Here is a 13,039-nt window from a genome sequence, read left to right on the forward strand (position 1 = left end):
GTCTTCAGCAACCATGCCAGGAAGGTGAGCATCTCAGACTACCAAATTGTTAGAACAAAGTGTTCATGTGTTGAGGGAGTCCTTGAATAGGGGCCCACTGTCCATCTGTTTCATTAATACTAAATCTATAAATATATATACATAGATCTATTTCCCACTGGTCGTATATAAATATGTTTACATCTGTAAATGCCTGTACTTAGATATCCATAAATTCCCTTTGCCTCATAGTTCTTTCCTCTATTTCTTTGTACTTTCCTCTTATCCCACTATCATGTTGCATTGCACTTTTATACATTTGTTAACTCTGCGATTCCATTCTTGAAAACATTTTTCAAACTCATCTCTTTAATGGCTGACAGCACCTCTCTCATTTTTTTCTTCACTTCTTCTATGTCGTCAAATCACTTTCCTTTCATGTCCCACTGCATTTGTGGAAACAAAAAGGAAGTTGCATGGAGTAAGGTCAGGTGAGCAAGATGCATGGGGCAAGAGAAGCCTGCTGGGGTGTTTTGCCAAAAACTGGCACATTGAAATGGCTACATGAGCAGCTGCATTGTCATGGTGGCAAGACCAGCACCCCTTCTGCCACAAATCAGGCCCTTTTTGTCACATACACTTATGCAATCTTTTTAGAACTTCTAAATAGAAAGCTTGATTAACAGTCTGACCTGGTGAAGCGATTTTCAAATGCACTACAAGTTGACACTTTCGTCCATTTGGGAAGCTGACAGACATCCAGAATGAGGATTGTCATCGATCGACATTTTACATTTTTTAGAAATAAGAAGACCTCTCGTACTCTTGAGTTTTTCCCATGTCACTGTCCTTGTAAGCTGTATTCAACACCACAACAGTTTCTGCAGCATTTTTTCTGAGAAGGAAACAAAATTTCATAGCCACATGCACTTCTCTTAAATTGGCCTTCACAAAACACAATGTTCAAATGAAACTTTTTACAAAAAAAATTCACTGTAACCAGAGGGAACTTTCCCAGGTGACACCACAAAAACTGGGTGCACTGAGTGTAGTTGCTCAATGGGTGCACTGGGCACCCTGGGTGCAACTGAGCATGAGCTGCTCAATGTTCGCCTAGTGGGGAAAATGTGTTCTACAAAAGCTCTGCTCTACCCAGCGCAATTCCAGTTTTTTGGGTACCCTTTGTGTATTTGAATTCTACTGTTAGGTGGGTATCTGTTTATATAATTGTTAGAGAGTTGACCCTTATATAAATATGTAATGACTTCATTTAAAATCTATTTAGCCTGATATTAACATAATAACCCCCACTCTCATTTGTTTATGATTTCAATGGAGTATTTTTCCCCCTCACTTTTCATTTCGGTCTATTTTTTCCTTTGGATCTAAAATTAGTATCTTGTAGAAAGCGTATAGTGAGGTCAATTTTTTAAATGTAAAATTCTTTTTGATTGGAATAATTAATTCATTTATATTTAAAATACATACTGATAAGGAGGGACTACTTCTACCATTTAGCTATGTGTTTTCTGTGTTTCTTAAGACTTTTTGCCCCTCATTACTTCCATTGTGGCCTTCTTGTAATACTGATTTTATTTTGGTTGATCTAATTACTTATATTGGAGAGCTTGACTTCCTTCTATGGCTTTTCATTATCTTCTATTTCATCTCAAAGTTCAATATACAAGAGCCCCTTTAACATTTTGTGGGGACAGTTACACAGTTATCCTCTATTCATTTTGGTTTATCTGAGAATGTCTTAATTTCTACCTCCTTTCTGAAGGACTGGATACAGAAAGAATTCTTGGTTGACATGGTGTTGGTTGTGTTAGGCTGAGTACATTAGAGAAACAAATCCACAGAAATATGTATGTATAAGAGAGAGTTTTATATAAAGGGTAAGAGCACATCAATAAAACATCCCAACCCAGTGCTACCCAAACCCACAAGTCCATTAGTCCATATGTCTGACACCAATCCACAAAGTCTTCCTCCATCTCACAAAACACACACAATGATGCCAACTGCAGTAGGAAAGCTGAGTCAGTGAATGTGTAAAGTCAGTGAATGTGTAACATCTCAGCACTGGCAGGGGTCTCCACACAGCTGCTCCAGCACCCAGGGCTGTGTCGGGGTAGGTCCATGTGGCTTCTCCTCAGGGATATCTTGCAGGAAGTGAGCCTTGCCAGCTGAAGCAGGAAACTGGCTAAGGCATTTGAACCTGGTCTGACCATCAGAGAACAAGAGACCTGAGAACTAGAAAGGCGAGGCTTACCGAGCCATTTATCTCTCTGCCCTTCAATTAACCCCACATGTGTTTATCGGCCAGGTTGGCACAATAAACTTTAACTGTATCATTGGGCTCCTCAGCCCCCCAACATTTTAAACAGGTCATCCCACTCCCTGGTTTCTTGTGGAATATACTAAACAGGGCCTTTCAGTCAAGTTTGCAACTATTTTTATATCCAAGATCAGTATTAATGATGTAAGTAGTGTGAACCTTCACGTTACATTAAGGTGACCAGACGTCCCGCTTTTGGCGGGACAGTCCCGATTTTTAACCATTTGTCCCGCGTCTCATGGTGTTTTTAAAAAGTCCCGATTTTTGAAAAGAATGCACGACAAGCTAGGGAATGGCGAGAGAACGGGAAGGGAACATACGGTTTTCAGCTGCCATGTGGCTATTTCGCCAGGATATGAGTTTTATATTATTTTTGTTAATTTTATAATGTTAAACTTTAATAATAACAAATAATTGTTGAGAACTGATTATCAAGAACTGCTTATCAAAGTTCGCATTGTTGATCAGTTGTTAGAATTCGACCACCATTGTTTGGACTTAATGAACAATGACATTTTTTCACATTGGCAACGATGAAAACATTTTATAACTGTCTCTCAGACGATACACATTGTACTGCGTGCTAGTGCTAGTTAAACAAGTGATGTCAACAAATCAGCTATTCAGATAATTTAGGTAAGTAATTTATTTATTTCATAAATACATAAATATCCTTGAATTTAGCAGATAGTACTTGTATTGTTTAATTGAATTTATAAACTAACAATAAAATATGTTCATGTAATTATATACTTACTTGCTGTGTTTTTAAGCAATATGTATATAGTAATTTATAATATAATTTTAAATTATTCTTTTTTAGACTTTTAACATAATAAGTAAGAAAAGAGGATGTAAATTCAATGATGACCTAAGAAGTGAATTTCCTTTTATTAGAAAAACCAAAAGTGATTACATGGTATAATGTGAGAAATGTAATGGTGAATTTTCTATTTCGCATGGCGGGAAGGATGATATTTCAAAGCACTTAGAGACACAGAAACATAAAAGATATTTAAATATTGCTGCATCTTCATCCAAAATACAGGAATTTTTTCTGAAAACAACTTATGGAGCTGAAGAAAAGAAATTAGCATAAGCAGAAGGACTTATGTCTTTTCATGCTATTAATCACAATCATTCCTTCAGATCTATGGACTTTACATCACAAGTTGTCAAAAAGTTAATCAACCAGAAATTTGTCTGTGCTAGAACAAAATCCGAGGCAATTATGTGTAATGTGCTTTCCCCAGATGCATTTTCAGAATTAAACAAAAATCTAGAAAAAAAATTTTATATCCATATATTCTGATGCATCTCATCATAAGGATATAAAGTTATTTCCAACCATTATTAGATTTTTTGATTCAGAAACCAGAATCAAAATTAGAATTTTATATTTCATTTTTGTGCCCGGCGAAACTTCTGAAATAATTCTGAGTTTCATTATTAATATTTTGGGAAAAAACAATTTAAAACATAAAATCATTGCATATTGTGCAGACACACGAATGCAAATTTTGGAGGAAAAGTGAGAAGTACAAATAATATTTTTTATAAATTAAACAAAAACCTTAATCAAAACATTATTGGTGTTGGTTGTGCAGCGCACATAATACATAACACCATTCAAACAGCTGCTGATTTGTTGCCCGTAGATGTGGAAATATTGTTATTAAAATATATTCTTATTTCTGTATATACACTGTGCTCATTGAAATGCTTAAAGAATTTTGTGAAACTGCGGAAATCGAATATCAAAAAATACTTGGACACAGAAAAATGCGCTGGTTAGCTCTTTTGCCAGCTGTCGAAAGAATTTTGAAAATATATGATCCCTTGAAATCCTACTTTCTATCACAGGATAAATGTCCTAGAATTTTAGAAGTGTTTTTTGAAAAAGAATCTTCAAAAATTTGACTAGAGTTTGTACACAATCAAGCAGCTCTTTTTCAAATGCTATAAAACTTATTGAAGGTGACAAAATTTTGGTAATCAAAGTAGCAAATGAAGTTAATAATTTAAAATTTCAGTGTCAAGAGTAGTTAGAAAATAATTTTCTCTGTTAACTATCCATAATAGTATAAGCAGATAGTAGAACAAGGTGCAATAAATCGTGCAGAGATCATGAATCACATTAAAAAGTCCTATAGTAAATGCATAGATTATTTAGAAGAGTGGACAGTACATTACAGTGCTATTGAACATTTTCATTGTGTTACATTAAAACAAGAACTTAATTGGTATGATGTGCAAAAATCATTTGATCATATTACTCAAAATTTCCCATATAGTAATATTCCCAAAAATCATCTGTTTAATGAGGTATCATTACTAAAAATATATTTTGATAAGGAAAAGGTTAAATCTTGGGCATCAGCAAAAATCACAATAGAGAACAAATGGGTAGAAATATTTCATCATTTTGAAACAAACCATGTTCCTTACAATAATCACTAAAAATTGTGGAATACACGCTGTCCTTACCAGGAACTAATGCTGTGACTGAACGTGTTTTTTTCTACGGTAAATAAAGTGTGGACATCATAAAAATCACAATTGAGTGTTGAGACTTTGAAAGCCATTTTATGTGTGAAATATAATTTAACAAATTCTTGTGAAAAATTTCATGACCTTTTAAACAGCGACAGGAAGCTACTAAAAAAATGCACTCAAATGATAAATATGCAAAAGAATAAAATAATACTATACATAATTGTTAATGTATTATATTTGTAAATTGTAATTATGTTGAAATTTAAAAATATATTACAATACTATTTTTGCATTCTATGAAAATTTTTGTTGCTCCATATAGACCAAATTTTTAATCAAGAACACTTCTCCCCACCCCCCGTCAATGGTGTCCCGCCTTACCAATGTTAAAGTCTGGTCACCTTACATTACATACAGCCTCCTAACAATATCTGCATTATTCAATTTTGCCAGTAGATGATTTGTTCATCTTTTCTATTACAGTGATTTACAAGGAGTAAGAACCAATGCCAAGAAGTCTGGGAGTGACTGGATTCTCAATGGAAGCAAGGTGTGTACAGAGGGGTTTTCACGGCCCTGCTCTCAAGTCAGGGCAGTGTCTCACAGACTACTCAGGATGGAGTCTGCCAAAGCCGGGGACTCACGCAAGAAGTGGGTTTGCCTTCACTCTTTCTGAGACAGTCAGAAAGTTACATTTCTTTTTTTTTAAATCATTTTATTAGGGGCTCATAAAACTCCTATCACAATCTATATACATCAATTGTGTAAAGCACATTTGTGCATTCCTTACCCTCCTCATTTTCAAAACATTTGCTCTCTACCCAAGCCCCTGGTATCAGGTCCTCACTTTTTCCCCTCCCTCCCCACTCTCCCCTCCCTCGTGAACCCTTGATAAGTTATAAAATATTATTTTGTCATATCTTGCTCTGTCCCACGTCTCCCTTCACCCACATTTCTGTTGTCTGTCCTCCAGGGAGGAGGTCATATGTAGATGCTTGAAATCGGTTCCCCCTTTCCAACCCACCCTCCCTATGCCCTCCCAGTATCGCCACTCACACCACTGGTCTTGAAGGGACCATCCACCCTGGATTCCCTGTGTTTCCAGTTCCCATCTGTACCAGTGTACATCCTCTGTTCTATCCAGACTTGCAAGGTAGGATTCGGATCATGACAGTGGGGGGCGGGGAGGACGGAAGCATTTAGGAACTAGAGGAAAGTTGTATTTTTCATTGTTGCTACATCGCACCCTGACTGGCTCGTCTCCTCCCCAAGCTCCTTCTGTAAGGGTATGTCCAGTGGCCTACAAATGGACTTTGGGTCTCCACTCCACACTCCCTGCTCATTCACTATAGTAAGATTTTTGTTCTGATGATGCCTGATACCTGATCCCTTGACACCTCGTGATCGCACAGGCTGGTGTGCTTCTTCCATGTGGGCTTTGTTGCTTCTGAGCTAGATGGACGCTTATTTACCTTCAAGCCTTTAAGACCCCAGACACTATATCTTTTGATAGCCAGGCACCATCATCTTTCTTCACCACATTTGCTTATGCACCCGTTTTTCTTCAGCAATCATATCAGGGAGGTGAGCACAAATGATACATTTATTTTGTTCTTTGATGCCTGATAAATGATCCCTTCTTCCATGTGGACTTTATTGCTTCTGAGCCAGATGGCTGCTTGTTTACCTTCAAGCCTTTAAGACCCCAGATACTATATCTTTTTATAGCAGGGCACCATCAGCTTTCTTCACCACATTTGGTTGTTCACCCTCTTTGTCTTCAGTGGTTGTGTCGGGAAGGTGAGCATCATAGAATGCCAATTTAATAGAAGAAAGTATTCCTACATTGAGGGAGTACTTGAGTGGAGGCCCAATGTCCTTCTGCTACCTTAATACTAAGCCTATAAATATATGCACATAGATCTATTTCCCCATCCTCATGTATAAATATATTTGCATATGTAAATGTCATTATCTAGACCTCTATAAATGCTCTTTGAGAAAGTTACATTTCTAGGACATCGATGCCGTGGTAACTTCTATGTTCTAGTGTGCATGTCCCTCACTGATGTGACAGAGGTTGTTTTAGCTGTCAAGCAGCCTTCTCGACCTAGAAGGGATGAAGGTAAGGCTCCCATGACCAATTATGGAGCCAACGGCAAATAAACCTTGTGTTGAAGATTGACTGGGGAAACAATTTTTCTAGTAAATATAAAGAAGGGTTTTAGAAGATCCTAAGAGAGAAAGGCCTCATGGAAGGGTTTGAGGCCTTCTGACAGCCATGATGACCCAGTGGTGAAACACTCAATTTGCTAACTGAAAGGTCAATGATTCAAGTCCACCATTCGCTCTGCTCAAAGGCAACAGGGTTAGTCTTTCTTAGAACCCTACCACCCCAGCAAGGGAACTGAAGAGGCCTTCCAATTATGGTTGCAAATAAGCTCAGAAGTAAATAGAGCCCTAATATAGACATGGATCGATAATGTACCCCTAGAACTAGAAGTAAATATAGCCCTAGAACTCCATGAAAGCAGAGATTTTGGTTTACCTTAAACTGTGTCCTGTATTTACTTAGTACATATTTCTGGTTGACCAAATGCTAAGTAAAGAAAAAATGTTAAGAGAGTCTTTCCAAACATGTGTTCTGAAACTAGGTGAAGGGCTACTTTTTGTTTGTTTGTTTTTAATCTTTTATTTCTAGTTAATTATAGGCACTATGCGTTGGGCTATGTGCTGCAAGATCTGCAATTAGATCCACCAGAGGCTCATGGCCATTTACTCCTAGCGACTCTACCGAACACATTAAAATGGTCGTGTATGGTCTCAAGGGCTATAGATTGCTATAGAAACGAACTGATGCATCCCATAGACCATCTGGTAGCTTCCAACTGGTGATTGTTAGGGTAGCACCTGAGCTCTTTAACCACAAAACCACCAGGGGTCCTTGCAAATTGCTAGACAAAAATAAGAACAAAAACCCTCACTGCCATCAAGTTCATGTTGACTCCTGGCGACCCTATGGGACAATGTAGAACTGCTCCTGTGAGTTTTTGAGACGGTGACACTTTATGGGAGTAGAAAGCCCCATCTTTCTCCTCTGGAACAGCTGGCCTTGCAGCTAGCAGCCCACCTCGTAACCACTACACCACTAAGGCTCCTATGGAGGTTTCTAAATGCGCTCAGTTTCCCTGGTTAGAGTCCCAAGGGCCAGGAAGAATTTGGGGGCTCTCATCATTCATAGATTACATTTTGAGCCACCCTCTTTGAGTGACTATTTCACACCCCACTTTCTAATTATCTTACAAAAATATAAGACCTGTAGTTAAATATATTTGGAAAATGTACACATCTTCGCAGTCTGGGAGCTGCTGAGGTGCCTTCTGATTCTCAGAAAGCAGTGTAGGTTTTGTCTTTTTCCCTAGGAAATTCTGTTTCATAAGCTATCTTGAGGGACTGGTATTCTTAAAACATACTTTAAGAGCTAGTAATCAATAGAAAAAAAGAACTAGTGATCTAAATTACTCATCTTAAAGATTATAATACCCAGGTGTGAACTCTACTATGTAATTGGTTACTACCCTGCACACAGAGGGCTTCTTTTCACAGAGGAGTGGGATATTTGACTAAAAGTGAAATGGGAACCATATTTTCCTATGAGTTTGACTTTCTTAGGAAGCCAGCTCCCGTCAGTTGTGGCTTTCTGCGAGAACCACCCAAGAAAGGGGCTATTTACTCTGCTTCAAAAACTGCTAGACGTCACAAAACTTGAAAGCAATAAGCAAAGCAGGGAATAAGTAAATGTAAGTGTCAGTAATAAGATAAACGAATTTGTAGCATCAGAATAGCAACACAAAATTGGTTAAGTTATAAAATAATGGACAGTAACTAAATAGAAAATTAATTAAAATACGAATATAGAATAATCTGAGCTCTATTGAAAGAAAATGGCACAACGATGTTTGCATGATGGGCTCATGAAAGATTATCTTTTTCTTTAACACTTCACATACTTCCTATACTTGGGTAGGAGACAAAGAGACTTGTCTGTTTTCGTCTTCTTGAGTTTCCTTTGTCCCAATCATAATTTGCACGTGGACCTGAGTGCCTTATAGTTTATTTGGGGTTTTGCAGGTATTCATCACGAATGGGTGGCTGAGTGATCTTGTGATTGTAGTCGCAGTCACAAATCGTGAAGCTCGCTCCCCTGCCCATGGCATTAGCCTTTTCCTGGTGGAAAATGGGATGAAAGGATTTATCAAGGGACAAAAGCTACATAAAATTGGATTAAAAGCGCAGGTAAGTCACAATCAATCCTACTCAGGTAATGAGTTTATTGTAAATCTGATTAGTACCTTACATAGAGAATCTACAATCAGCCTTTCTACACTAAGTTCCTACAATATGCTCTTCAGAGATTTTTAGCATGGTGACTCTGGTGGTCAGCTAGGAAGTGACCCGGGGCATTGAATTGGTGGAGTCGTCTGCGTGGTAATCAGTCGTCTCTTGAGTAAAATTGTGTGAACAGAAAATATTTTTCCTTCTATGCATTATATAGTTACTTCAAAGTAACTATATACCTATCTATATTTAGTAAGCATTAGAAATTCTTAGCTCTCGGTACATAAAAAACTGAACACGAGTAGAGCTATTGGGTATTGACTAGGGAGCATTTTTGAATTATAAATATGTATTGAATTATCAATGCATTTGAAGTATGGTGCTGGCAAAGAATATTGAAAGTACCGTGGACTGCCAAAAGAACAAGCAGATCTGTCTTGAAAGAAATATAACCAGACGCTCATTGGAAACAGGGATGCTAAGACTGCTTCTCACACACTTTGGATATGCTGTCAGGAAGAGCAGTCTCTGGAAAATGATGCCATGTTTGCTAAAGTAGAGGGGAAGCCAAAAAGAAGAAGACTTTCGAAGGGATCATTTGACACTGTGGCTGCAGGAGTATGCTCAACCACAAGGACAATTGTCAGGATGGTGCAGGATTGGATAGGGTTCTGTTCTCTTGTACATAGAATTTACCACTTTGAGTCAGAAGTGACTTTCCAACATCTACCATTTAACAGAAGAGCCAGAAATAGAGTCCAGCTGTGGTGAAGGCATAAGCTTTGAAGTTGGAATGACTTGGGTTTTAATCCCTGGTTTACCAATCACCATTTATTAGAACCCAAGAACCAAACCTACTGCCAGAAGTTTGTTCTAACTCACAGCACTCCTGCACAGGCTTTCAGAGACCATAACTCTTTATAGGAGCAGATAGCCTCATCTTTCCCCCAAGGGGCAGCTGGTGGGTTTGAACCACCAAGCTTGCATTTTTCAGCCCAATGCCTAGCACAACCCCTCAGCTATGTTATTTAACCACCGCAACTTTGCTTCAGTTTTGTTTACTTTTTGTTTATTGTTCCTTAAAGGGGAGTAATAATATTCACCTCATCGGGTTATTGGGAGATTTGAAAGCTCCTTCTCTACTTAATTCTTTGGCTTTTCAGGATACTGCTGAACTCTTCTTTGAAGATGTGAGGTTGCCAGCAAATGCTCTCCTTGGAGAAGAAAACAAGGGCTTCTATTACCTCATGAAAGAGCTTCCACAGGTGAGACGTGTTTAAAAATCCCATCTTTTTGCATAAAAAACAAGTTGGGGCAGAACTTTAACATTTCATGTGTGTGAAACTTAAGATCATTCTAACCAGTAATTTGATTATTACTTACAATTGTAAAAAACATAAGCGATTTGTAGGCCAGATACATAACTAACTTCAGGGCTACCCAATCAAAACTTATAAAGTGGGCAGAGCAAATTAAGTGTTTTGGTTCTGAAACTTCTTCTTGGAAAGATTTTAGGTTCTTAACTAGAAGTGAAGAACATGTGGTCCTTGTAAGAAAATGCCAACTAAGGCATTTGGCATTTGCTTATAATAACGGAATCAAAAGAGAAATTAAATTGAGACTCAAAAACTTTAGCCTTCAGGGTCGCTTCCTTCACCTGTCCCTTGACAATTTATATTTATAGGGATCATAAATGCCAATGAAAGGGAGTTAGCCTCCTTGGTGACTGTCACCAAGAACAAAGAAATGCACTGCCATCGAGTTGACTCTGACTCACAGCTACCCAATAGAACAGGCAAGCACGGCCTCTGTGAGCTGCAGAGACTGAAATCTTTCACAGGAGTAGAAAGCCCCATCTTTCTCCCATGGAACCGCTGGTGGTTTTGAACTGCTGAGCTTGCATTAGCAGCCCAACCAGTAACCACTATGCCACCAGGGCTCTGGTGACTGCAACGTGAGCTAACATGAAACTGAGACAAAGATTCAAAGCAACAGCATGGAAAGAAGATAGCCTAGATAAATTAAAGTGACTCTGGGTACACTTACAATTGCAGATAGAATTTAAACTATGCAATTTTAAGATGTCGATTTCTGCAGAGGGATTAGGATATATGATACACAGAGATCAATAAATAAAAATCAAGGACTATGAGATTTCTTTATTCATTTATGAATTAGAGAGCGACTAGGGCATTAAATAAGCTAAAGGATATATATTGATAAACAATAAGGAAAGGCATTCATAAAGATAATTGGCTTTAGAAATTTATTCTTATAGATATATCAAACTGTCATAAAACTCTGTAGATTTAAAGAGTTAAGGAATAAATCAATATTCAAAGCATTACATTGTATGGTACATGAAGTAGATGTCAATAAAACTTTTTTAAAAGAAAGAAATCAATTTTCAGGAGTTTTGTAGATATTTTGTTTGGGGCATATAATGGAAATCATGTGATAGTCATTTCTGTAATTAGAATAATGTTCAGGAGCAATTTTGGGGTTACAGGAAAGGCTATTGATATCTGAATTTGCCGTATCTGCCTGTGAATTCATGTTTGAAGAAACCAGAAACTACGTCAAACAAAGAAAAGCTTTTGGAAAAACAGTTGCGCATATACAGGTAAGCTTGTGTTCGTGGTTTAGTAGTAGATAGCAATTTGCATGTATGAAATGCGTCTAGGCTAAACATGAATTAGGGGTAACTTTCACTTGTATGGTATTAGAAGCCATAGAAGTGGATGAGATCCCCTTGAGAAAAGATAAAGATAAAAAGCCCTAGGGATGGGAACTGATTACAAGGATCCACATGTGACCTCCTCCCTGGGGGACGGACAACAGAGAAGTGGGTGAAGGGAGACGCCGGATAGGGCAAGATATGACAAAATAATAATCTATAAATTATCAAGGGCTCATGAGGGAGGGGGGAGAGGGGAGGGAGGGGGAAAAAAGAGAACCTGATGCAAAGGGCTTAAGTGGAGAGCAAATGCTTTGAAAATGATTAGGGCAAAGAATGTACAGATGTGCTTTATACAATTGATGTATGTATATGTACGGATTGTGATAAGAGTTGTATGAGCCCCTAATAAAATGTTTTTTTTTTTTAAAAAGCCCTAGGGGTGAGTCCTGAGAAAAACTACGGGGTTTTGAGCGGGTTTAGGAGAGGCAGAGCCTGCAAGGGAGACCGCCGCTGAGCAGCTAGGAAGGAGGAGGGGAGTGAGGTGAGCATGGTCACAAGCCGAGAGAAGATTTCCAGAAAAAAATTGACTGGTGTCAAACGGTAGAAGCTGCAGCCAAAGTGTACCAACTGGATATAATGATCGCGAGATGATATGGGTGACTTTCAATCAAAGCAGCAAGTGGAAGAACAGATAGAAATGAGAACGTTTGGCCATCAAGGGTATTTGAAAGTAAGGATGGTCGCTGAGGGAAGGGAAGGATTTGAGGGTTAAGCTGGTTCCAACTCATAGCACCCCTAACTAGGTCCAGTAGAGCGAAACGCTGCCTGTGCCTGTGCCATCCTCAGCATATTGGGTTGGAGACCAAATAATTATGTTGTTGCAACCACTGGTGAATCCATCATGTGGAAGGTCTGCCTCTTTTTCACTGGCCCTCCACTGAACCAAGCACGACGGTTTTTCACCAAGGACTGGTCTTCCCTGATTACATGTCCAAAGTATGTGAGACAAGTCTCACTGTCTTTACATCTAAGGAGCATTCTGGCTGTACTTTTTCCAAGACAGATTTGTTTGTTCTTGTGGCAGGTCATGATATTTTCAATATCCTTCACCAAAACCATAATTTAAATACATCGATTCTTCTTCGGTTTTCCTTATTCATTGTCCAACTTTCCCATGCCTATGAGGCAATTGAAAATACTATGAC

General features: G+C 38.3%; 1 protein-coding gene across 1 annotated transcript in view; it reads left to right on the forward strand.

Annotated features, from left to right (window-relative positions):
- ACADL (acyl-CoA dehydrogenase long chain) overlaps window positions 1–13,039 on the forward strand; it is a 47,452-nt gene that overhangs the window by 15,037 nt on the left and 19,376 nt on the right. The window contains exons 5-8 of the mRNA XM_075529013.1: window positions 5,300–5,366; window positions 8,948–9,112; window positions 10,318–10,419; window positions 11,664–11,777. Of these exons, the coding sequence (XP_075385128.1) occupies window positions 5,300–5,366; window positions 8,948–9,112; window positions 10,318–10,419; window positions 11,664–11,777 (448 nt within the window). The remainder of the gene's footprint in view (window positions 1–5,299; window positions 5,367–8,947; window positions 9,113–10,317; window positions 10,420–11,663; window positions 11,778–13,039) is intronic.

The sequence above is a fragment of the Tenrec ecaudatus genome, chromosome 13, assembly GCF_050624435.1.
Source record: "Tenrec ecaudatus isolate mTenEca1 chromosome 13, mTenEca1.hap1, whole genome shotgun sequence".
Taxonomy (NCBI): Eukaryota; Metazoa; Chordata; class Mammalia; order Afrosoricida; family Tenrecidae; genus Tenrec; species Tenrec ecaudatus.